Source organism: Dendropsophus ebraccatus, chromosome 3 (assembly GCF_027789765.1).
Source record: "Dendropsophus ebraccatus isolate aDenEbr1 chromosome 3, aDenEbr1.pat, whole genome shotgun sequence".
NCBI classification, from domain to species: Eukaryota; Metazoa; Chordata; class Amphibia; order Anura; family Hylidae; genus Dendropsophus; species Dendropsophus ebraccatus.
In genome coordinates, this window is record NC_091456.1 from 75,469,369 (window position 1) to 75,496,025 (window position 26,657).

At 43.4% G+C, this 26,657-nt stretch overlaps 1 protein-coding gene across 2 annotated transcripts; it reads right to left on the bottom strand.

The window, feature by feature from the left end:
- Positions 1 to 339: 339 nt before the first annotated feature.
- On the bottom strand, positions 340 to 25,251 carry TMEM38B (transmembrane protein 38B). 2 transcript variants are annotated; one of them, XM_069964300.1, is made up of 6 exons: positions 25,170 to 25,251; positions 14,591 to 14,747; positions 9,999 to 10,183; positions 6,936 to 7,023; positions 3,711 to 3,828; positions 340 to 1,482 (listed from the first exon to the last, which is right to left on the bottom strand). In XM_069964300.1, exons 1-6 carry the CDS (start codon positions 25,195 to 25,197, stop codon positions 1,252 to 1,254), a joined length of 807 nt encoding a protein of 268 aa, XP_069820401.1. In that variant the 5' UTR covers positions 25,198 to 25,251; the 3' UTR covers positions 340 to 1,251. The 2 variants fall into 2 exon arrangements, with proteins under 2 accessions (XP_069820401.1, XP_069820400.1); XM_069964299.1 differs by lacking the exon at positions 25,170 to 25,251 and adding an exon at positions 24,509 to 24,686.
- Between the last annotated feature and the right edge of the window lie 1,406 nt (positions 25,252 to 26,657).

A 26,657-nucleotide genomic window follows, 5' to 3' on the forward strand; every position in this document is an offset into this window, starting at 1 on the left:
TCCTCCCTCCTCCTCCCCACCCTCTTCCCCATTAGGAATGACCCCAGGCAGGATTTCTCCTATTCATCACCCGTGTGAACACTGCACATGTGTTGGATCATTAAGGCACCTGTGCAGTTTTCTGACAAGTGATGAATAGGAGAAATGCTGTCTGAAGCATTCCTGAAGGTGAAGAGGGTGGGGAGGAGGACGGAGGGGCAGTGCAAGCCTAGGGCACAGAAACTCTAGGCCACGCCAATTTGACACAGGGATGCAAGTTAAAAAGTTGTTTTTTAGGACAATAACTACATCACCTGTCAAACGGACGCCAGGACAGATCTTGGATTAAAAACAGCTATTCAAAGTTACAAGCGGTTTGAGGGGGGGGGGGGCAGATCGTGGGTACAGGGTTGCTTTAAAGCATTACAGTAATTCAAAGGGGTACTCCAGCCATTTTTGTTTTTCAAATCAACTGGTGTCAGAAAGTGCCAGAGATATGCAATTTACTGCTTTTAAAAAAAATCTCCAGTCTTCCAGTACTTATCAGCTGCTGTAGGTCCTGCATGAGGTGGTATATTCTTTCCAGTCTGACAATGCTTTCTGCTGCCACCTCTGCCTGTGACAGGAACTGTCCAGAGCAGTAGAAAATCCCCATAGAAAACCTTTCCTGCTCCCCAGACTGTAAATAATACACCACTTCCTGCAGGACATACAGCAGCTGATAATTACTGGAAGACTTAGGAATAAATTACAGATTTCTGGCACCAGCTGATTTAATTTTTTTTTTTTTTTTGCTGGAGTACATCTTTAAATAAACCTTTGAAGTTACACAGACCTGTCAAAAGTTTTAGATCTGTTGAGGTCTCAGCACTAAAACCCCTCATATCTGTAGATATAGCTAAGTGAAGTGCACAGCAGCGCACTTCACTCCTCAGCTCAGGGCTCTGTCTGGCATAGCACAATACAGCCTCTCTAGACTTATTATGAAGCATGTTTCCTGCAGTGGAAAGAGACAGGGATCTAACAATAAGAGAGGGTTCCAGCACTGAAATCCCGACTGATGTAAATTTCTGAGGTCTGTGCGACATTCAAATTTATATAACAGTACAGCAATGTGTTAATGCAGACAGTTCAAGTAACATCAGAAAAATACAGTAGAACTGCATTGTATATTAGATTTATAACCCTGTATTGACTTTATCACACTGACTATTTCAAAGAAAAGTCATAGTTCATGTTTAACTGTGGCAGTAAACCTGTAATATCATAGGTTCATTCACTCTTTTTAGTGTTCCTCTTCCTTGTAGATTCACTGGGTTCTGAACTGCTTGCTCCAGCTTCCTCTTTGGAAGGATTCTCTTTATCCTTGGACTCATCTTTATCTTTTGCTGTATCCTTATCTTTAATTTTAGGCGCTTGTTTCAACCCAAACAACAAGCGACCAAGTATTTCTTCTGCTGGTTGGAATGGAGAGATTGCGGAACCTATCAGCATCATTCTTACCTAAAAATACAACACATGGTATGTTAAGCAAACCATAGAGCATTCTGAATTTGAATTATTATTTGTAAGTAATTCTTCTTTAATGGATTGCCTGGTTTTCAATACCTACTTTCAATTCTAACTTAAAGTGTCACTGTCGTGAAATTTTTTTTTGCAGAAATCAATAGTTTTTGCAGAAATCAATAGTCCAGGCGATTTTAAGAAACTTTGTAATTGGGTTTATTATCAGAAAAATGCATTTTTATCATGAAAAAGCTGTTTGAAGCTCTCCCCCCTGTCTTCATTGTTCTCCTATGGAGAGAGCTAAAGAAAAGACCAAAACAGGACAACAAAGAGTTAATCTACAAATCCCTCACCCGTTATCTTCTTGGACAGTCACCAGTGACCAGTCTGAGCTCGGATTACAGCTGTCACCCAGCTCCGTGCCTGTAATCCTCTGTTATCTGCTTTCTGCTGCCGGCTAACTCCCTCCTTCCTCCTCCCCCCTCCCCTCTCCCTAGAGCAGACAGGGTACGTCTCCTGCAACAAGTCACAATTTTCAGATTTTTCAGAGTGGATGAAAAAGAGGAAGGAGGGGGGGACCTGGGAAAAGGCTTTTTACATGCAGATAATGGCAGATTTGGCTAATAAACCCAATTACAAAGTTTCTTAAAATCGCCTGGACTATTGATTTCTGCAAAAAAAAAAATACGACAGTGACTCTTTAAAGCGTTTTCCCACCAATAACGGCATGGAGAAGTGTCTGATTGCCATACCATTAGGACCCAAACCACAAATTACACATATAGAGGTCCTGCGTCTCCTGTTTGAATGGCAAAGTGGCTGGGCATGCCTACCTAGTACACTACTGTCTGACAACTTCTTTTTTTTTTCTCTTTATAAAGCTCAAGAGTCAAGTTCAAATATAATCAGCTATATAAAGCAATAACAAACCTTGCAGTGCCTTGCCACCTTGTCACTGGGTGGTCAGGGCTCCGAAAGCTCTTTTAAAGGGTTGGCCACTTAGGTCAGTGTACAGTATTAGTATTACCTCATAGAGCTAAAATAACACTCCCCTCCTCCAGGCTGTGCTGCACTGCTCTATGGTGATTTTGTCCATTACATGGCGGACATGGAGGAGAATGTGACCTTGCCCCTCCCCCAGTGTCCTCCACAGGCACATACAGGCTCAGTGGTAGACACTGGGGGTAGGGTATGGTAACATGCTCCTCCATGTCAGCCATCTTATAGACAGACTCAGCACAGAGCAGGGCAGCACAGCCAGGAGGAGGGGAGTGTTATTTTAGCTCTATGAGGTACACAGGGAGCTGCTGTCAGCGAGTATACGTACTAATACTGTATATTGAATACTTTTACTATAGAGTGGCCAACCCCTTTAAAGTCTAGTCCAAGACTGCTTTACATAGTGTCAAAGAGCATGTTATAGGACCAAGTACAGGGCTGGAATGAAAAACCCCAGACAGCCTTCGGCACACAAAGTTTTGCCCTAGTTGCAGGCTGTGTCATAATGGCACAATAACGTACCAGCATTCAGATATATGCTGACACGTTAAAATTTCAAAAATCAAGGTTCAAAATATTAAAGCATTAACACTGCAAAACACGCAATAATTAAAGTTTTGCCTAAAATCTAAATTAGAAACAAATACATTACATGTATACAAAAAAAAAATCTGTATCGGGTATCCTATCCACAAAAACCCAAATTATTCGGTAACAGGGAGTTTAATGTTAAATGTGAAACAAAAGTATACAAAATAACACCAATGCCTAAAATCCATTACAATTCCACTTACATAAAACAAAGATGTTAAGTTGCATTAACATGAAAACTTTGGGCACTGAGGAAATGTCTTATTCTTAGTAACCAAGAAGCCACTTTAGAACTGATGCAGATCACGATCCTCAGTAGGTTGATACTGACAGCTACGAGTTACTGGAGATTCCCTTTGAAGGTAAAGCCTGTATCCAAGCTTCTGGCATAAAACCAGAACTCTAAAAGTGGTATGTTGGCAGACGTCTCAAATGTATGAACATGAGATGTTGCAGTAGTGAAAGGGTTCTCTTTTTCTTTTTCATTCATGGCATTAATAGTGGTCTAATAGCAATCCTCATTTCCCTTGCAACAATATGTAGTAGAGTAAATACATTTCCAGATTTCTGAAATTTTCACATGAAAACGTGAGTCCCAAGATCAGGAGATTTTAATATACACGGTATAAACTTACCTTTGTTATAATAAGAAACATGGTATAAATAAACATGAGGTGGTGTCTTTCAATAGGCAGTAGCTCAATATGTTGCAGTGTGAATAAAACTGATCCAAGCAAACTAATTTTTACAGGGCTGTGAATAAAGATGAAAAGAAAAAAGAAAGAACATTATAGATTAACATACAAATTATAAAACCAGATATATTTCTACATTTTATGTTTATAGTGGCTGTAAACTTAAAGGAGAAGTCCAGGCTGGGGTGATTTTTGGCAGAGTGCTGTTACGTCCCCCGCTCCAGTGCTAGTGCAGTTATCCCGCAGCTCCAGTTCCCCGATCTCGGATGCTTCTGGGTCTGAGGTGAGGCCACGTTACGGCCGCCGACTGGTTGAGTGGGCCTGGTTCGTTACTTCCAGAAGCGTCCAGGACCGGAACTGCAGGATACCGGCACCAGTGCTGGAGAGTGGGATGTGAGAGCATGTTACTACTTACATCCCCACCAGCAAAGGTCACCCAGCCTGGACTTCTGCATTAACGCTCCCCTGAGTACAGCAAAAGAGAGGAGGAGGAGGAGGATATATACAACTCCTGGCAAACTTTTCTTTACTACATAGCAAATGCATCACACACAACGATCTCTGCATTCTGGCATTAGGAAACATACCTCAACAAATGAAAAGGAAATATATAACGTATTATTTTTCACATTAAGTAGAAGAAAATGATAAAAGACTTAATACTTGGAATCCAAAAACAAGCAGGAAAAACTACTGATACTGGATCTCACAAAGAAATAGCGCCACAGTTTATAGGCCATAGGCCAAAGACCAACAAAAGAAACGGCCCACTAAGGTGAAATTAAATCTATAAATGCCAGAAGGAAAAAATAGATAAAGATTTAGGATATTAGGCTTAAAACTGTTACTAAGTCTAAGGCTGCATTCACACGTTCAGTGATTTTCCCGATCCGTGATTGTGGTCCGGCAGCTACCTCCGTGATCCGTGCAAAACAGTCCGTTTTGCATCCGTTTTGTATCAGTGTCCGTTTTTTTCACGGATCTGTCTTACAGCATTTTAAATGACATTAATTACATCACATCCGTGTTTTTCACGGATGAACACGGATGTCACATCCGTGTACATCCGTGAAAAACACTGATCTCATTGATTTCTATGGGGAATCCTTTCCGTGCATCCGTTCCGAGTAATGACATGTCGTATTTTCTGACGGAACGGATCACGGATCCGTGAAATCACGGTACATCTGAATAGCCCCATAGAAAGCAATGGGCTGTAAAATTGTCCGTGCGCACGGACAACTTCCCGGAACGTGTGAATGCAGCCTTAAGGCCCTATTACACAAAGCGATTATCGGCCAATAATCACTTTCTGTAATAAAAGGCAAGGATCAGCCGACATGCACGACAGTCTGCTGCTGTCGTTCAGTGTAATAGGAGCAGCGGCAGCAGACCACCACTACCTCCTATGGGCCCCCCAATCTAAAGATAAGCTGGGGAGCCCTCCCGCAGCTCCCCACGTAACCCTCCCCCGACTTACCCGTTAGCTGTCAGCACATGTAAAAGCGCTGGCAGCAAACGGGTAACAAAGAGCATCTGGTCAGCGCTCACTTCCTCCAGCTGATCACCTCGTGTAATAAGGGCTAAGGGCTGAGTATTTACTTCTTTGTTTTGCCCTTGTGTCTTCCCATACTTATTAGCTGCTGTATGTCATGCAGGAAATGTTACTTTATTTTCAGTGTGACACAGTGCTCTCTGCTGACATCTCTGGCTGAGACAGGAACTGTTCAGAGCAGAAGAGGTTTTCTATTGGGATTACCATAGAAAGCCTTTTCTTCTCAAGAGAGTCCCTGTCTCGGCCAGAGATGATTTCAAAGAAAAAGATTTTCGCTGGACAACCCCTTTAAAGATGACCTGTCACTAGGTGAAAGTAAGAAAACCAGAAGTCTAACTATTATGATCCTAGCCACACACTCTGCCCCATTCCAGAGATTAAATGAATTGCTGCCTAGCCATCGGGTTGTGAACACCAGGAATTCACTGCAAGTTAACACACGAGTGTTGAGCAAACTTGCAGAAAGTTCAGATTCAGCAACATTTATCCAAACCCAGATGCCTGCCATTTAACTCCCGATAGCAGGAGGTTGTATATAGCCTCCGACTTCACTACACACAAACTGTGACTCTGACCAATCACTGTCACAAGCAGGTTTTCTGACTGTACAGTGTTGCTGAGTGCAGTCTGGAAACCAGCTTGTGATGCTCATTGGTCGCAGGTTGTGATAGCCCCTAGTCAGTGATTGCATCTTGATCTTTTGCATATTAGGTGCGGGGACCCAATTTAAAAAGAGGAGGGGGGGAGGTTTGGAGGGTGGACTAGGAACAGGATAAAGGCATCAGTGAAGTCCAGGAGGCAGCAGACATTTAGTGAGCCTCCTAGTTTCATTACTTTCACCTAGTGATGGGTTCGCTATAAGGCTATGTTCAATCACAATATTTTTGCTCAGTATTTTGCAAACCAAAACCAGGAGTGGAGTGACAACACGGGAAGGCTATGTTCACACACTGTTGAAAAATAGTGGATGGCCGTCATTTAATGGTAATTCAGTCATTTCAAAACAACCACTGTAATTATAAGTAATTTTTTAGCAGCCATCCACTAAATTTTAGCAGTTTATGAACATATTCTCTTTGTGCTTATTCACACATCCCATGAATTACGGCCATGTCACTACAGTGCCACAGAGATTCAAAGAGTTTCCCCGCTCCCGGCACGATATTGACACATCATGCCGGGTGGGGAAACAGTCCATTATAGTCCATCCTCGTCCACAGGGCCCGTAATTTACAGGACGTGTGAATAAGCCCTAACAGTTAAGAGAATTAACCATTAGTTCTTATGTCTTTTATGGACAGATAACAATATCAAGAAGACAATGAAGGTGGTTTGTGTGTCATGGAAATGTAATGTTGGGATCAAGATCTTGTAATAGATTTAGGGAATTTTTACTACTACTACAATCAGAGGAAACAGTTTGATTGTATTCTGTACACTAATCTTTATTTTTAATCACAATATCCTACAAATTGGTCAACTCCAAGGTCACTATTTTGATATTTAAAGCATTAGGCAAGGACTAAAGAAATGTTACACTATTATTCTGTCCTGAACACATTTACAGTGGTTTTAGATTTTCAGGAGAGTGAAAACAGGAAGTAACATACTAGGACATCTTCAGAAGCTCATTGCTTTCAGGTCGCCAGACACCTCTCACAAGTTGTTCAAAGTTGGAGATCAGGCCACCTCCAGCAGCTGGAGACAAGACAGATCAGTAAGCAAGCTCAAAAACAAATTATAGAATAAGACTTATTTTAGTATATATTTATCTTTTGATTAGATAATAAAAAGAGTAAGCAGTTTAGAATATTCAATTTGGTTGTCTTCAGGACCACATCATAAAAATTATCCTGAATAAAAAATAGTTTTTAAGGTCAACTGGTGCCAGAAAGTTTTACAAATTTCTAAAGTCAACTATTTAAAAGCTCATCCAGTACATAGCTGCTGTATGTCCTGCAAAAAGTGTTGTATTCTTTCCCAATGCAGTCTGTCACAGTGCTCTCTTCTGCCACCTCTGTACGTGTCAGGAACTGTCCAGAGCAGGAAAGGTTTACTAAGGAGATTTATTACTGCTCTGGACAGTTCCTGACACAAGGCAGCTGACTCAAGGCAATCGATTGACAAGCCATTGGCCAGTGTAGCCAAGGACTTCATTAATACTGTAGATTCATCATCTCTCATCTCTTGTTCTCATATCCAGCATCCTCACCAACCAGCTGACCAACAGAGTGCTAACTAAAATGTACTGGGGCTGGAATTCTTGGCTCTGTACATTGTATGCAGTGGTGGCACCAGGTTACTGCAGTGCAGCTCCCATTTATGTCAATCGTTTAGCTCTGCAACGGTGGATGGGACAATTTATTTATATTAGACTGAGCTCAATTGTTCTGATTAAGGGTTCCAAAGCCCCTGTGAAGATACATACTATACTGTACACGTTCATGGTAAAATTCTGTCTGCTCTAAAGCATAAAAGAATAGTTAAGAGCTCAACTCTACACACTGAACACAGTAACACCACAACATGAAGTGCTAAGTGTCTTCTAAAGACAAAATTTGATTAGATGCTCAATTTTAGAAACATGAAGCTCCATCTTCTATAAAGATATACAGTGGTACCTCAGTTCTCAAACTGCTTGGAACTCAAAACAGTATTTTCAAGAAAAGTTTGCTTTGGTTCTCAAACACTTTTTGGGCACCCAGTCTTGAAGTACTCGGTATCTGAACGTTTTTGCAAGTGTGCACGGTGGGGTGTATGTGGTAAGTTTAGCACTGGTGAGGCTTCACATACAGTACTGTACTGTATAAGACCGCTGAGTGCATATACAGTACAGTAGTAGTACAGGCAGTGCACCATCTCCCATCTGTTACAGTGCTGGGATGGGGGGGGGGGGGACTATTCAGTAAAGGATGAGTGAGGAGTTGGTGACTACTGTACAATAATTGCTGGTTTTGTTGAATGTTTCTTGTGTATAATGTCCTGTACAGTATAGTGCTGTTCTGTTCTGTACTGTAGGGATTAAACTGGGCACTTTTCAATGTAATATATCGGTTCTGTAGGTAATTTACATTATTTCCTATGAGAAGACACTGCTCGGTTCTCAAACTGCTCGGTTCTCAAACTTCCTTCCGGAAACAATTAGGTTGGAGAACAGAGGTACCACTGTATTATGAAAGAGATGACTTAAAAGGACAACTCCAGCGAAAAAAAAAAAATTTCAAATCAACTGGTGTCAGAAACTTGTGATTTACGTATATCAAAAAATATCAAGTTTTCCAGTACTTATCAGCTGCTGTAGATATATAGATATAGATATATAGATATAGATATATAGGACATTCAGCAGCTGATAGGTACTGGAAGACTTGAGATTTTTTAATAGAAGTAAATTACAAATTTCTGACACTTTCTGATACCTGCTGATTTGAAAGGGAAAAAAAAAAATCACTGGCGTTGCCCTTGAATGAACTATTTTTTAACATTTTGTTCTTTTGTAAGTATATTTTTTTTATTTTGTCCCTCATTCAAATAGAAGGAGAACGAAGGTTCTCACGTGATTTCATCTGTCACACAGAGTTGAAGTTCAGTAAACAATGAGTAACTTCTTTCTATCTCTTGCAATAGGGGGCAGCCCTCTTAAATAATTCAGTGCTGGGTGGACTGTGCTCAGCTTATCAAACTCATTGTTTAGTGACCTGCAACTCTGTTTTCTTTGCGTGTATTCTATGAGTGTAAGAGAGCACAAACAAAAGAGAAAAAAAAGAAAAATGTGCTACCCAAAAGAAAAAGAAAAACAGAAAAAGAAAGAAAAACTGGTAGGACCTCTTAAGGAGGCAGAGGGATCCTCAATCTCAGGATAGATGCAAGTACCAAAGGTGGGACTCCCATCTACCAGACGTTTATGGTATATCCACTGGGAACACCCGTTTAAGCCTGTACTGTAAGGAGGAGGAGCTTGCTTTCTGGTTCCACCTACTGGATCCCAGAGAGTCATCCTCAGAACACGATTAAGGATTTTAATAGCCAAGCCTGAATTTCTTGCTGTTCTATGCAAAAGTAGAAAAATATATTGTATTTTTATATGGCATATGTCAAGAATTTTTTTTTTTAATAAACCCAGAAAAAGACAGGTACTTATGAGGAACACCCCAGTCCTTATTAAAAAGAATAAATTGGGGCACGTTTATCAAAGTCTGCATCTAGCCCAAACTTGAATAAGAACCGCCCATAAAAAATGGTGCACTTTTGTTCAAGTTTGTGCCTTGTGTGCCATATGGGCAGGGAGGGGGCACGAAATTGAGTGCAAATGTACCAAATAGGGCAAAAACCTATGCCAGCTCCAAGATGACAAACTTTTTCACCTACTGCACAGCACCCTCCACTACGCTAGATTTATAAAGATGCGTGCTTCTCTCTTAATAAATCCAGGGAAAATTAAAATTAGACATGCCTATTAAAAAAAAAAAAAAAAAAAAAAAAAAAAAGCACACATTGATAAATGTGCCCCACAAACTCTACTAAAGCAATTAAAGCAAGTGATTTTCTTCAGGTGCAGTCTGTCAGGCCATGCTGGATGTCCACAGCAAAGTCCACTGTTCTTGTTTGTCAATATGTTTCTGGCTTGTCTCTAAACAAAACATATATAAAACATGCCTTGTGAAATGAATCACCTTTTGCCCAGCCATTGGCAATCATGACTAGCAAAGCATCCTTAAAGCGACTATTGGCTTGCGTGACTCCAGCCACAATCTTCCAAGTTCTGGTTACTTCCTTCATTGCTGCAGCAATAATACGTAGAGGTAGGAAACAAAAGCATCTGTAGAACAGATCTAAAGGAAAGTAGTAAACCATGTACCTGAATGATAAAAGCAAAAAAAAAAAAAAAAAAGTCATAAAACTACACAAGAACCATAAAAACATAAAAGAGCCAAACATGCATTGCTTAACTGGTGTTCTATACAAAAGGAAAGAACTCTAACCTAGTGTAGGCTGTGTTGTATGAAATTATATTCATGCCTAAGGCTACATTCACATCTGTGCAAGACTGACCCTACTAAATTATTATGGCGTCTGTCATGTACCACCTGAAACATTTTTTTCCATAGAGAGAAAATTGAAATGGAGCCTTTAATGTAGTTGTGAACGATACTTTGCCATGGTGGCAACTAGTTGGACAAGTTGGATTTCTGCCACACTTGGATTAACCCCAATATAACCGATTCATTATGCTGTGTGGATTTCTTCAAGAGCCTGTACATGAAAAGACATATAAAAAGTGCTATGGGATTCACCAACTGTAAACTGAAGCCACCATTTGATAATAGCTACAATAAAATATAGGCATACCTCCAAACCAACCTGTAAGTACATGGCAGTATTAGGCCCCCTTCACACGTCCGGAAAAACCACCCGGATTTCCTATCATAGACTTTCATTGGACACGTACACCCTTCCGGAATTTTCCGGAAGGGTGCCCGTTCCGGAAAATAGGACCGGATTTTTTAGAACCGGGCCTATTTTCGTCCGGAAATCCGGCCCGGACGCCCCCATAGGAGTCTATGGGAGCACCCGGGCCCCGGACGCATTCCTGATGCACATCAGGAAAGCGTCCGGAGTTCCACTCACTTTCCGCCTCTGCCCCAGCCTCCTGCTGCCTCTTCGTCCGCATCCTTGTCTGCAGGTACCCCCGCGGCCACTCGCGGCACCCCCGTGTGATGATGGGAGTTGTAATTCTGCAAGCTGTGACCATCCAGTTTGCAGAAATACATGTCCTATTTTTCTTCTCATCAGGAAATCCTGAAGGTTTTTCCTGACAGTAATCCGTTTTTACCTTCAGGAAACCGTCAGAAAATCCTGATACTTTTCTGATGACATTTAAGGCCTCCTGATCAGGATTTCCTGACAGTAAAAACTGACACGGACGTGTGAATGGGGCCTTAGTCTTAGCATGAGTCGTATGTATTTTAAAGATTATGCCCAGGCTGCTCACATTTAGTTTTATCATCCTTGTAGCTGGCAGCTGGTTTTCACAAAAATTCCAACTTTTTGTCAATGTACGACAGGTAAGGGGATGAGAAATCCTCGCATTTAACATGATTCATACCTGCAAGCACTTGCAAGACTGCCACAAGGCTGCATGAGATTCGCCAAGGGTATTGGAGGCACATGACCAGCATACAGATACACCAGTCTAATTAAAGCCACACAAAATATGGTCCACATATAACTGCTGTATGTTGGTGAGAACAGATTCAACTAAAAATCTCACATTCCTATTTAGCTTATTGTATATGTTCACAAAACCCAACTAATCATCTAGTATTTGCAAGTCATGTGGCCAGAATCATACAGGCCAGGGTGGCACAGTCTGGAGGGGAGCCTGATATTAGCGCTGCAGGCACACAGGGAGCTGCTGTCAGTAAGGGCTGTGAGTACACATACTAATACTGTACACTGAACAATCTTACTATAAAATTGGCAACCCTTTTAAGGCCTTATACACACACGGCTTCATCTACAAATACGAAGCTGAATACGTGAAGCACTGTATCCACGGATGGCACGTCTGTGAAACACAGAACACGTGTATAAAGAGGAATCCAAGACTGCAGATTATAAACACATAGGAGGATGGTATTTGGGCCTTTTGGTAGAGGGTTTGCTGTCATAATGCTACCATGTTGGGAAGTGGTTAGCACTGTTGTCTTGGTGACCTGTACATAGATAAAATTATTAAAGATATTTACATGCAGTTGGTACTTGTCCTCTATAAAAATAACCTGAAATGGTAATTGGCCATGTACGAAAACTGACTGTAAGGAGCGTGTCCAAAATAAAGAAATTAAATTAGACTGATAAGAGCTTTAAAAAAAAAAAAAATTACACTATTATATTTATCAAAAATATTGGGTATCTACCAAGTTAGTGAATATTTGCAAAAGCTTACATGGACTAAACATCAATATTATGCAGCCTGCTATACCAAGAATTGGCCAGCAGATGGCAGAGAATGCAAATGAATGTTTGTAAGTTGTCTGACAAATAGGCAAAGAACAGCTGTCATAATTTTCGTAAACATACTGAGTGTCTAGGTGTGAAGAATGGACATTCAGCAAATAGAGGGGGATCACATTTTTTTATCAATAGTTGCTTTACTTCATTATAAAAATACTTATCATTCTAAGTTTAAAACCAAATCATACCCATGCAAGCGTCTAAAGGAGAGATTAGCAACACACAGATAGCTGAAGACAAGCCTGAATACTTAAGAACATAAAGGGAGTTCTGACAGGTCTTCACTAGCTCAAGGTGACGATCATATTGCAATTACACTATAGGCAAGAAGTCAGAAGTCTTTTGCAGAAATGATTATATATTTATCAGATAAACGATAATTCTATTTTTTTTTTTTATTATTATTTATTTATTAGTGATAAGCGAGTACTAAAATGCTCGGGTGCTCGTTACTCGAGACAAATGTCTCCCGATACTAGAGTGCTCGTTTCGAGTAACGAACCCCATTTAAGTCAATGAGAAACTCGAGCATTTTTGCAAGGGACCCAAGCTCGGCCCAGGGAAGGTTGCGTGAAAACCTGTCAACCTCAGAAAATTACGGAAACGCCACGGAAATAGACAGGAAACAGCAGGGGCAGCATGCATGGATGCCTCTGAGGCTGCCTAAACGCACCATAACGCCAAATTCTGGGCAACAGCCTGGTGGTCAACCTCAAAACAATAGTGCTGACCCAGACCAAGATGGGCAAGGCACATGCGATCTGTGTGTAAGTGGTGCTTTATGGTGTATGCCACCTGTTACACAGGACAATGAGCAGTGAGGTTGGATATGGCCGCACTAAAAAAGAAAGCAACCCTGTAGACTGGCTGCAGATGACAACAGATAATGGTCAGACTAGTTTTTGGAGGCTGTCGTGTAGTCTGTGTGTAAGTGGTGCTTTATGGTCTATACCACCTCTTAAACAGGACAATGAGCAGTGAGGTTCTAAGCAGCTGTACTACAAATCACAGCAATACAATGTACAACAGCAGCAGCACCAGCCACAAAAAAAAATAAAAAATAATAGTACTGAGGACTTCTTTGGGGTCTGTATGCACCACCTGCTGTGCCCTTTCTGCCAGCAGTCGATCACCACAGTGTGCTGCTAAGATCGTGGTAGCTGCACTGCAAGTCCCAGCCAGTAGCCTGGAGTACTCCAAACAAAACAAACATATTAAGCCCTTACAAGGGCTGTTGGGTTCTTTGTCTAGTATCCCTGCCTACAGGAACGCTAATTTCCTTCCTAACACTGTTTCTGGCAGCAGTCGATCACCACAGTGTGCAGCTAAGATTGTGGTAGCTGCACTGCAAGTCACAGCCAACAGTCTGGAGTAATCCAAACAAAATAAAAATTTAAACCCTTACAAGGGCTGCTGGGTTCTTTCTATAGTATCCCTGCCTACAGGAACGCTAATTCCCTCCCTAACAAGCAGCGGCTCTGTCCCTATTCTCTTCCAGCATGCATGTGAGGCGAGCACCGCCGGCCCCAGATACTTATATGCCAGGGTCATCTGATCTGACCAACCAATCGCTGCTATCAACATGTATGGTTGATTGTTGATTGGCTGAGGAATTGGACCCAAACTTGCAGGAAAAGGATGATGCCCTTTTCTCGAGTATCGCGAGATGCTTGTCCGAGCATCGAGCACCTTCGAGTACCTTAATACTCGAACGAGTACCAAGCTCGGACAAGCATGCTCGCTCAACACTATTTTTTTTTTTTTTTCCTGTGGCACTTTTTTAAGCATAGTAGATAAATCACACACACGCTTGCAAACCAAAACACCTTTGCACATTGTTCTTGTCTTTTTTTTATATATTTTCTGCCTTTAGAGTCTGCTATAGAAACAGCTGCTTCTATAGGTTGGGAAGTGTTTTCTGTTTTTTTCTGGTAGAATCAGAGGCCATCTCTAGCAAAAAATAGTTCCTTTACGTAAGCCCCATTATTTACATCCAAATTAACTGATTGAAGAGGCCATTACAGTTCATGCTTGAAAATGCTGTAATAGTAGCAGTGGTGTAAGGTACTACAGTGTTGTCCCCTGTTCACTTGAAGGCAGTAGTACCATGCAGAGTACAGTATGCACAAGCATAAATAAAACTTGCAGCCATGGTAATATCAATGGCTGTTCTGAGGACAGACAACAAGCTTTAGGCAGGATAACCCCTTTATTGTCACGGATCACTGAGGAAAGTGATGGCACTTACCAAACGGCTGTTGCATAAATGATGTTGGTACTATTTAAAAGGATTGCGGCTGGAGGCTCAGCCAGCATTATAGAGGATAATATGCCACCACCAAAGCAGCACAGCATTGCACTGAACCAGGAGGCAAAGGGGCTCCGAGATGCCACATCAACAGCTCCTGCAATCACAACAAAAGAAGAAAATACCAACTAGTATTATAAATGGTACAGAACAATCTGTATAAAAAAAAAAAAAAAAAAAAAAAAAAAAAACAACTGCAGTACTGACATTGACACTATAAAACTAATGAAAAGATCCGCAGAGTTGACCCACCCCATGCTTGAACATAAAATACTGACTAAATGACTCCAGCCTAAAGGCCTTCATGATGCTGTTAGTTCAGGTGACCATCCCTGCAGTCGGGGCAGGTTTGCAGCTGTAATATAGGTACAGAAATGTGCATGTATTATACTTGTGTGAAATAGATTTTACACCGATTATGCACAGAAAGAACCTCAGGGTTTAGTAGACTTGGCTTGAGCATGCAGTTTTAGATTACTTGCAGTATATAAGGGAACTGCCTAAACAGCACCTTCCTAATATATACTTCATATACTGATATATCTACAATGCATTGTTCTCCCCCCCCAACAAGGTATGGTGTACTGCATCCACCCCTTAATGTGGTAAAATGCACTGTGCCCACTGTAAAGTATTTCATACTCACCTGCCTGGCTTCTGCGCTGTCCTCAGCAGATGCTGCTCTGTCATCCTCTAGTAAGGTCTGGCGGCTAGTGTGATTACCTATCACGCTGCCTCCATCGCACACTGGTAGCGCAGAGTGCAGGTGTAGAAGAGCTGGAGGCTCCTTATGCCGCTGGCTCCCGCCACACACAGATGCTTTTAAAGTGTACAAGGCAAAGAGGTCTCCAGCTCCATACACACAGCGGCTCTATCAGAATAAAGTTGCTGTGTATCGGGGGTAGCCTTGCTCCCCAGGAGAGCTGAACGCTGACTTTTCAGTAAAATTTTGCACAGATGGATGTGGTGCATCCAAATAGGTGGCGTATGACTCGTGTATCCAGTTTAGAACACAGATCACATCTCTATTAATCACTGTAAGAATTAATAGTGACAGGATACAAACTTATGAGTGTGGAATTCTGGCGATATGAATACGGACACCTGTTTATCCCATCATAGATTATTTTTAGAAGAAAAGAGGTACAAATCTTACAACCTTTCTATGCAAACATTTTTCCTTGACAGTTTTACTTCACAGTTAATGAATTCTATGGCCAAGGAATGTAATACTATGCAGCAGCAACCTTATGTGTTCTTAAAGGGGTACTCCAGCGGGGGGGGGGGGGAATTTTTTGCTGGGACCGGGGAGGAGGTGGCCGAGGGAAAAGACGTCCACTCACCTCCCCGGTTGCAGCGGCGGGTCCCGCATCGCGGCGCTCCAGTGCCCGGTGCTTCCGGGTGTCTGATGCGGGCCCCGCTGAGCGGACCTGAGATGTCACGTCTCGGGTCAGACACCCGGAAGTGGCCGGGAACCAGGCACCGGAGCGCCGCGATGCGAGACCCGCCGCTAGAACCGGGGAGGTGAGTGAAGGTCCCAGCGAAAAAGTGCCCCCCCCCCCCCGCTGGAGTACTCCTTTAACCTCTTAAGGACATATGACGTACCCATACCTCATATGTCCTCATTAGCACCTTTGAAGCGCCGCGGTCCCGGGATGCCGCATGTAGCTCGGGACCGCCGCTATTAGCGGGCACGGTCTGATCGCCGTGCCCGCTAATAAGCTAATCGGAGGCAGCTGTCAAAGTTGACAGCTGTCTCCGATTACCGGAGGCAACATTTCCCTGGGGTCTAGTGGGGGAGATCGCTCCTCCGGGACGTTGTCCCGGAGAAGCGATCTCCATCACTGATGCCGGCCGGGGACTCATCCAAGATGGCGCCGTCCCCGGCTCGGCACTCGTTTGTTTCCGGCTGCAGCAGCCTATCTCATTGATCTTTGCTGTATATCTATACAGCAAAGATCTCAATGAGAGATCAAAGTATATATACTAGAAGTCCCCTAGGGGGGCTTCTAGTATATGTGTAAAAAAAAAAAAAAAAGTGTTGTTTATAGTAAAAAGCCCCCTCCCCTAATAAAAGTCAGAATCACCCCCCTTTTCCCAGGTTTTAAATAAAAGTAAACAAATAAATAAACAAACAAACCATGTTTGGTATCGCCGCGTGTGTAATTGCCCGAACTATTAATCACATTCCTGATCTCGCACGGTAAACGGCGTCAGCGCAAAAAAATCCCAATGTGCAAAATTGTGCATTTTTGGTCGCATCAAATCCAGAAAAAATGTAATAAAAAGCGATCAAAAAAAGTCTTATATGCCCAATCAAGGTACCGATAGAAAGAACACATCATGGCGCAAAAAAATGACACCTGACACAGCCCCATAGACCCAAGAAAAAAAGCGTTATAAGCCTGGGAATGGAGTGATTTTAAGGAACGTACATTTGTTAACAATGGTTTGAATTTTTTATAGGCCATCAGATACAATATAAGTTATACATGTTATGTATCGTTTTAATCGTAAACGACTTGAGGAACGTGCATAACAAGTCAGTTTTACCCCAGGGCGAATGATGTAAAAACACAGTTCCCCCAAATAAAAGAAATGCCTTTTTTTTTCAATTTCACCACACTTTGAATTTTTTTCTGGTTTCGTAGTGTACCAAATGCAAAAATTCAGCCTGTCCTTGCAAAGTACAATTAGTGACGCAAAAAATAAGGGCTCATATGGGTTTCTAGGTGGAAAAATGCAAGTGCTATGGCCTTTTAAACACAAGGCGGAAAACCGAAAACGCAAAAACGAAAATGGGCCCCGTCCTTAAGGGGTTAAAGAGGGTGCATGTGACACATTTTAAAGAATATATGCAATGAGAAGAAAATTCTAAATGTGAATATTTCTGTAATTGTGAGCAGCAGGCAAAGAAAGACATATTCTGTCCACAAGAACCCTGCAGAAAAATAACTAAAGCAGGTCCATAGCCCCTGTTATCACAAAGCTCAATAAAATCAATAGAAACATTGGAAATGTTAAAGGGGTTATCCAGCCAAAATATTTTTCTTTCAAATCAACTGGTTTCAGAAAGTTATATGGATTTGTAATTTACTTCTATTTAAAAATATTCAGTCTTCCCATACTTATCAGCTGCTGTATGTCCTGCAGGAAATATTTTCTTGTCAGTTTGACGACACTGGACAGTTCCTGTCAGACAGAGGTGGCAGCAGAGCACTGTCTCGGACGGAAAAGAAAACAACATTTCCTACAGGACATATAGCAGCTGATTAGTATGGAAAATTTTTGAGATTTTTAAATAAAAGTAAAATTACAAATCTATATAACTTTCTGAAACCAGTTGATTTGAAAGAAAAAAACATTTTCGCTGGACAACCCCTTTAAAGAGCAATATGTGAGAAGAACTAGTGTGAAGCCGTTATCATGCCTGACTTGCACTTTGATGGTAAACTGACAGCACATCACGGTCATTACAGTTAGTAGGGAATAGGCCGATAAATCAAGAAATGGAAAACGTAATAGGAACATGAATGAAGTGACTGATAATATTTCCCAAGGATCTTCCAAGTAAGATCTGTGATCTGACTGACTGGCCCCTCTGCTGATCATGGGATATACTTAGGTCAGTCAAAACTTTGGCTATTGTTTTATCTTGTGAACTTTCAAGCTGTGCACAGACAAACAAGCAGAAGAGAGCTGTTCACCGTCTCCTGCTGAATGCTGCAATAATGGTATTTTCTTCTTAGGTCTCGGCCACACTAGAGTTTTTCTTTTTTACTAACGGATCCATCCGTATTAATTTAACGGATGAGCATAAACGGACGAGCAGACTGATGCAAACTGATTGCAAAATGTTCATCTTTTTTTAATGGTCCGTTTGTATTTTGGCTTAAAAAAAAAAACTGACTTTTGTCCATCAGTTTGCATCAGTCAGCATCCGTTTTTCTATCAGTTTATTTTTTTTCTTTGGTTTCTTGCTTCTTCTGCGCATGCTCAGTGAAAAAAAAATGATGAAAACTGTTTACTTGCAAACGGATGTGAACGGAAATACATTCCGTTTAGATCTGTCCTCATTGACTACAATGTAAAAAAAAAAAAAAAAAAAAGGAACATTTTTTGAAACAGAAAGAAAAATACTGAAAACACTATTTTTTCGTCCATTCAGAAAAACAGAACTTGAACAGACTGCATGCAAACGGAGCACTATTTGGTCAAACGGAGCACAATAACATATCATTGAAACCTACAGGGATTATAATGGATCTGCCAGTTTCCGTTTTGCTTACTTAAAAACAGAAAAGATAGATGGAATGGTGCCGGATGGTCAAACGCTGATGTGAATCTAGCCTTACTGACCTGCTAGGAGATTAAAAGTTATATACTGTTGTACACTTGTATAATTCTGTCCCTACTGTAGGTTTGTTAACATTTATATGACCCCTGTTATTTGATGATGATGATGATGATGATGATGATGATGATGATGATGATGTCACCCACCTGGGCCTTTTTTGGACATTTTACATCTGATGAAGGAGCACTGTAATGCCAAAAAGAATAGCCTAAACTGGTTATTCATGTTTTAGGCTATGTTCACACACTATCCAAATGACAGCCATTTTTTGGACAGCTATTATTTACTAGCAAATAACGGCCATTGTTGTAAAATAAAGGCTGTTATATGACACCCACCCAATAAAAAAAAGGGCCCTCATGTAGACAGTGTGAACATAGCCTTATACTTACTTTTAGGGTGCATTCACATATGCAGGATCCGCAGCAGATTTTGTGGTGCAGATTTGATGCTGTATTCAGTTTACACACATCTATTTAGTCCACACATCTATTTCTGTCAGGCTACAGTGTTAGGGGAATCATATTCACACAGAAGTTATTTATGCAGACCGCATGGAACCACTTCATTTTGGAAAGCCAGAGGTTAAATTCTAGCATTGAAATGAAACATGATGCTGCGTGCTACATATTGCTGAACAGGTGACTAAGCAAAACGGTTTCTCAAAATAAGCCACATGTACTGTATTATGATATCTAAGCTAGGCTCACACTTTAAGGCCATGTTCACACAACGTATGTTTAGCATAAATCGCGGCCGTTGTTACTGTTTGCATTGTATTTGAATGAATGGAATCCCGGCCGGAGCGATCTTCAGTAACACCGGCCGGGTCACAGAACTGCCGGTGTTACACACAGTGGGAACATGGCCTAAGGGTGCACTACATCCCTGAGATACGCCAGCATATGGCATACAGATGTCGGGCCCACTGAATAGCCTGAACATAGCCTACTAGTGACAATGTACGAACTATATCCAGACTTAGGCTATGTTCACACTACGTAAAAGTACGGCCGTTGTTGCCATCGGCAACAACGGCCGTACTTTGTGCGGAGGGGAACATAGCCCATTGCTCTATGGGATCCTGGCCGGAGCGTATACACATAGTATACGCTCCGACCAAGATCCGGTGCGGTGCTGCAAAGAACTGACATGTTCTAGGAAACCCTGTCGGTTCACACAATGAAGCGAGTGGCTCCGGCCACTTGCTTCACTGTGTCCTATGGGGAGTTCTGATGCGGGCGCGCATCAGAACACTGCAGCCATAAAGATCATCTGTCCAGTATTACAGTACCGGCCGGGATGATCTGTGCAGAGACCGGTCGTTCCGTGACCTGGCCGGGTTCACGGAACGGCTGGTCTCTCACGACGTGTAAACATAGCCTTAAAGGGGGAGATTTATCAAAATCATGCATGGAAGAAAGGTGGCGCAGTTGCCCATAGTAACCAGATTCCAGCATTAATTTCTCCTAGGCCCTTTTAGAAATCCATAAGCCGTAATCTGATTGGTTGCTATGGGCAACGGCACAAGAAGAGATAAATGTCCCCCATACTGTTATTTTAACCAACTCAAATGTGCCCCTCCCTGCAGTGTACATGATGTGCATCCCCCCCCCCCCCCCCCCCCAATTTTAGAAAACTACAGTAAAAACACATTAACACATTTCAACATAAAAAAACAGATGTTCACTTAGAAACCTGAAAAGCAAAAAATACTTATGCACATTCCAAAACTGTCCACAACCTGTTTGTCAAGTATAAAGAGGAAGAGGTAATATGGAGAGGCTCATGATCCCTCCATGATGAGTACAGCTGTGGTAGCCACATGCTACATATACCCAGGTTCTCACTCATGTCTTCTGGTATAATGACAGCTCAGGGATCGCTGTAAATCCCTGGGCTCTATCCAGGTCAGGCACACTGTAGTGAGATTTGCACAGAGCTATGATTCCCTGGTAGCAATGGTTCTTACTATGCAATGCTAAACTACTTGTGTGAAACTGGAGGTACAGTGCGGAGAAGTCGCTGAGAGTTTCTATGATTTCTGTTCTGCTCTTACAAATATTATTACCTACAACAAAACCACAAGCCATCCCGCTGTTATGTATACACTGATACATGCTCCGTGTTTGCTGTGTACATAGGAATGCGTTTCCATGATACACAGATACTGGTCCACCAAAAAGCCAAAGAATATGGTGTAAAAAGAAATGTCTCGTATACCCCAAATACCCTGTTTGGTATGAGGCCGGGGACGCCCTATCGTCACATCGTGTGGTCCTGTCATCAAATGTTTGACACCTGTTACCAGTCACATATTATGTGAAGATACTTTGGCCTGGCCTACAGTACCCATGTCTTAGGATTGCCTCCGGCGCTCCTCATCATTGGTAATGCCCCAGGGCAGCATTTTTCCTATTCATCACCTGTCTGAACACTGCACAGGTGCCTTAACCATCCAGGACATTTGCAGTGTTCACACAGGTGATGAATAGGAAAAATTGTTCCAAGAGCATTCGTAATAAAGAGGAGGGTGGGGAGGAGGACAGAGATGAGTTGCAATCCTAGGACATGGGTCCTCTAAGCCACGCCAATTTGACACAGGGCTGCAAGTTTAAAAGTTGTTTGTTAGGACAATAACTGCATCACCTGCTGGACGGACCCCAGGACAGATCTTGGAATAAAAGCGGCTGATGGTTTTGGGGGGGGGGGGGGGTTAGATTGTGGGTGCAGAGTCACTTTAAAGCTAGCAAGGGGTTAAAGAAAAGGAATATATGTCTTTCACTATTACTAAAGTGCTATTTTGGTATTAGGGCTCTATTACATGGAAAGATTATAGTGTGAAAAATCATTATATTCTTGAATTTAAGCGATAATCTTCCCGCGGGTAACGATCAAACGACTAACAAAAACTCTCTGTATTTCTTTGATCACAACTTTTGAGCCAACCAGAAAATTATCTTTGGAAATCTTTCGCTGTATGTACACAGTGTTCATTCCGTAATACAATCATTCATATACTAGATTATACCAATAATCTGAACTAACGACTATCGGGTATTATGGTGGACGATTTCAGGTCGTTTACAAAAGTGCTTGCTTTCTAATGTTTATTGTGCACTACAGCAGCCATCCACCCCCTGCCAGACACTACACCTGTACAGTACATTACAGCAGCCATCCACCCCCTGCCAGAAACTACACCTGTACAGTACATTAGAGCAGCCATACACCCCTGCCAGACACTACACCTGTAGGGTACAAACACACACACCGTATACGCAGCATATTTACTGCTGCGATACGCAAGCAGATTAGATCTGAATAACTGAACACAGCATCAAATCTGCACCTGCAGATCTGCTGCGTATACGGTGTGTGTGTTTGTACCCGTACAGTACATTACAGCAGCCATCCACCCCCTGCCAGACACTACACCTGTACAGTACATTACAGCAGCCATCCACCCCCTGCCAGACACTACACCTGTACAGTACATTACAGCAGCCATCCACCCCCTGCCAGACACTACACCTGTACAGTACATTACAGCAGCCATCCACCCCCTGCCAGACACTACACCTGTACAGTACATTACAGCAGCCATCCACCCCCTGCCAGACACTACACCTGTACAGTACATTAGAGCAGCCATCCACCCCCTGCCAGACACTACACCTGTACAGTACATTACAGCAGCCATCCACCCCCTGCCAGACACTACACCTGTACAGTACATTACAGCAGCCATCCACCCCCTGCCAGACACTACACCTGTACAGTACATTACAGCAGCCATCCAACCCCTGCCAGACACTACACCTGTACAGTACATTACAGCAGCCATCCACCCCCTGCCAGACACTACACCTGTACAGTACATTACAGCAGCCATCCACCCCCTGCCAGACACTGCACCTGTACAGTACATTACAGCAGCCATCCACCCCCTGCCAGACACTGCACCTGTACAGTACATTACAGCAGCCATCCACCCCTTGCCAGACACTACACCTGTACAGTGGATTACAGCAGCCGTCCACCCCCTGCCAGACACTACACCTGTACAGTACATTACAGCAGCCATCCACCCCCTGCCAGACACTACACCTGTACAGTACATTACAGCAGCCATCCACCCCCTGCCAGACACTACACCTGTACAGTACATTACAGCAGCCATCCACCCCCTGCCAGACACTACACCTGTACAGTACATTACAGCAGCCATCCACCCCCTGCCAGACACTACACCTGTACAGTACATTACAGCAGCCATCCACCCCCTGCCAGACACTACACCTGTACAGTACATTACAGCAGCCCTCCACCCCCTGCCAGACACTACACCTGTACAGTACATTACAGCAGCCATCCACCCCCTGCCAGACACTACACCTGTACAGTACATTACAGCAGCCATCCAACCCCTGCCAGACACTACACCTGTACAGTACATTACAGCAGCCATCCACCCCCTGCCAGACACTGCACCTGTACAGTACATTACAGCAGCCATCCACCCCCTGCCAGACACTGCACCTGTACAGTACATTACAGCAGCCATCCACCCCTTGCCAGACACTACACCTGTACAGTGGATTACAGCAGCCGTCCACCCCCTGCCAGACACTACACCTGTACAGTACATTACAGCAGCCATCCACCCCCTGCCAGACACTGCACCTGTACAGTACATTACAGCAGCCATCCACCCCCTGCCAGACACTGCACCTGTACAGTACATTACAGCAGCCATCCACCCCTTGCCAGACACTACACCTGTACAGTGGATTACAGCAGCCGTCCACCCCCTGCCAGACACTACACCTGTACAGTACATTACAGCAGCCATACAGCCCTTGCCAGACACTACACCTGTACAGTACATTACAGCAGCCATACAGCCCCTGCCAGACACTACACCTGTACAGTACATTACAGCAGCCATACAGCCCCTGCCAGACACTACACCTGTACAGTGCATTACAGCAGCCATCCACCCCCTGCCAGACACTACACCTGTACAGTACATTACAGCAGCCATACAGCCCCTGCCAGACACTACACCTGTACAGTGCATTACAGCAGCCATCCACCCCCTGCCAGACACTACACCTGTACAGTACATTACAGCAGCCATACAGCCCCTGCCAGACACTACACCTGTACAGTACATTACAGCAGCCATCCACCCCCTGCCAGACACTACACCTGTACAGTACATTACAGCAGCCATCCACCCCCTGCCAGACACTACACCTGTACAGTACATTACAGCAGCCATCCACCCCCTGCCAGACACTGCACCTGTACAGTACATTACAGCAGCCATCCACCCCCTGCCAGACACTACACCTGTACAGTACATTACAGCAGCCATACACTACACCTGTACAGTACATTACAGCAGCCATACACTACACCTGTACAGTGCATTACAGCAGCCATACACTACACCTGTACAGTGCATTACAGCAGCCCCAGCTGCCTGCACTCACCTGCCTGCTCCCGGGCTGACAGCACTGACACCAGGTAATGGGCCCCATCAAAGTAGGGGAACATAGAGAAGCGGGAGAAGTGCACAGACGCCTCGGTGATCAGCTCCATGCTGACAGCCTGCTGCTCTCACTTCCAGCCTCACTGCCGAGCCTTCATACAGTTTGAGCTGAAGGACCTGACAGCAGGTCATGTGATCAGTCACGTGGGTGGGAGGAGCCTGGCTCCTAAGATGCCAGAGCTTGTAACATAACACAGCAGGGTCACACACAGCGATTTATCATCCAGGATTTCTAGGACAAACATGAGTTAAAAAGAAATATAAGGGTTATGTCTTGGTATGGGTCATGTGAATTAAAGATTTCCAATGAAGAGTCTTGTATGTGCTGCTTGTAGGCATTTTATTTCCAACCCATATGGGAAGGGGAAGCCACAAAAACACACTGGACATGGCTTTTTTTCCTGATATCTTTCTGATATCACACCTGCCTGACAGCTTTAAAGGGGTAGTGCAGCGGTAGGCAATTATACACTAAATGACACACATTACAAAGTTATACAACTTTGTAATGTATGTTATGTTAGTGCATGGCCCCCTTACCCGTGTTCCCCACCCGCCCGCCCACCCACCCCAGACCCAGAAGTGTAGTGCTCTATACTCACCTGATTCGTGTCGACCCCTGTCTGCCATCTTGGGACAATGATGTCATCTTCGGGAGGCCGTACGAACCACTCCATCCGTCCCTCGTGCCGGCCCCCCTCTGCCGCATCATCAGCTGCTCAGCCGTGATTGGCTAAGCATAACTGTGCTCAGCCAATCGCGGCTGAGCAGCTGATGATGCTGCAGAGGGGGAGGCAGCATGAAGGAGGGCTAGTACGGTCCGGCCAGCCTCCCGAAGATGACATCATTGTCACAAGATGGCGGACGGGGGTCGACACGAATCAGTATAGAGCACTACACTTCCGGGTCTAGCGTGGGAGGGGGGGAAACACGGGGAAGGGGGCCATTCACTAACATAACATACATTACAAAGTTGTATAACTTTGTAATGTGTGTCATTTAGTGAATAATCACTACCCCTTTAAGCTGGAAGTCAATGGGAGTTTATGATCTGCCTTACACACATAGGGGGAGATTTATCAAACTGGTATAAAGTAGAATTGTCTTGGTTTCTCCTAGCAATCAATCAGATTCCACCTTTCATTCCTCACAGATTCTTTGAAAAATTAAAAGTGGAATCTGATTGGTTGCTAGGGGCAACTAAGACAATCCTACTTTATACCAGTTTGATAAATCTCCTCCCATGGTGTTTTTGAGGCTCTGTGGCAGTGTTTCCAAAGCGCAACATGGTACACTTTGGGCATGCAGGTAGATAGTGTGCTAGGGCTTCCCTGTAGGAAAACTGGAAGGCTAAAATTGCCTTAGGAAGAAGCTTCAATAACATTTCCCTTCATACTTGGTTGCTGATGGAAACTCTGACATACTGTATCCCTGCCAACAATGTCGCTGGAAGTTCCTCCTCTCCCAGTGGAGTCTCCCTTTATCCAAGCACAGTCTGGGTCAGCGATGACAGATATTGTTTTTAAGGGACCAGTAGATTCCTGCCAGTGAATGTGCACTAACAGGAGTACCTATTAGGGCCAGTTCACACTGAGTAAATACGGTATAATTCCGCGGCGAAGCCCTCCGCCGTGCTCAGTGTCCTGCTTTGAGTGAATGAGAGGGCGCATGCTTGTCCGCTGCCGCCACTCTCCGCTCGAAGAGCTAACATGTTAGTTCTTTGAGCGGAGAGGAGAGGAAGCGGACGAGCGCGCGATCTCCCATTCACTCAAAGCAGCACACTGAGCACGGCGGAGGGCTCCGCCGCGGAATTATACCGTATTTACTCAGTGTGAACTGGCCCTTAGAGCATAAAACTTTCCATCCCTCCTTACTTTTGCAGAGTAAGACACTAGTCTACTATAGAAAGTGACCAGTTGGTAAATTATGCTTTTCCTTGAACTGCTCCCCTGATAACAATGTGCCTTCTTCACTGTTCAAGAAACTTCCCACCGAGTTGACCCCTCTACTCCGCCACTCAGATTCAATTCTGTGGCAGCTTTCCATGCTGCGGTAGTGTCAGTGAGTGTCATACTGGACTTGATTTATTC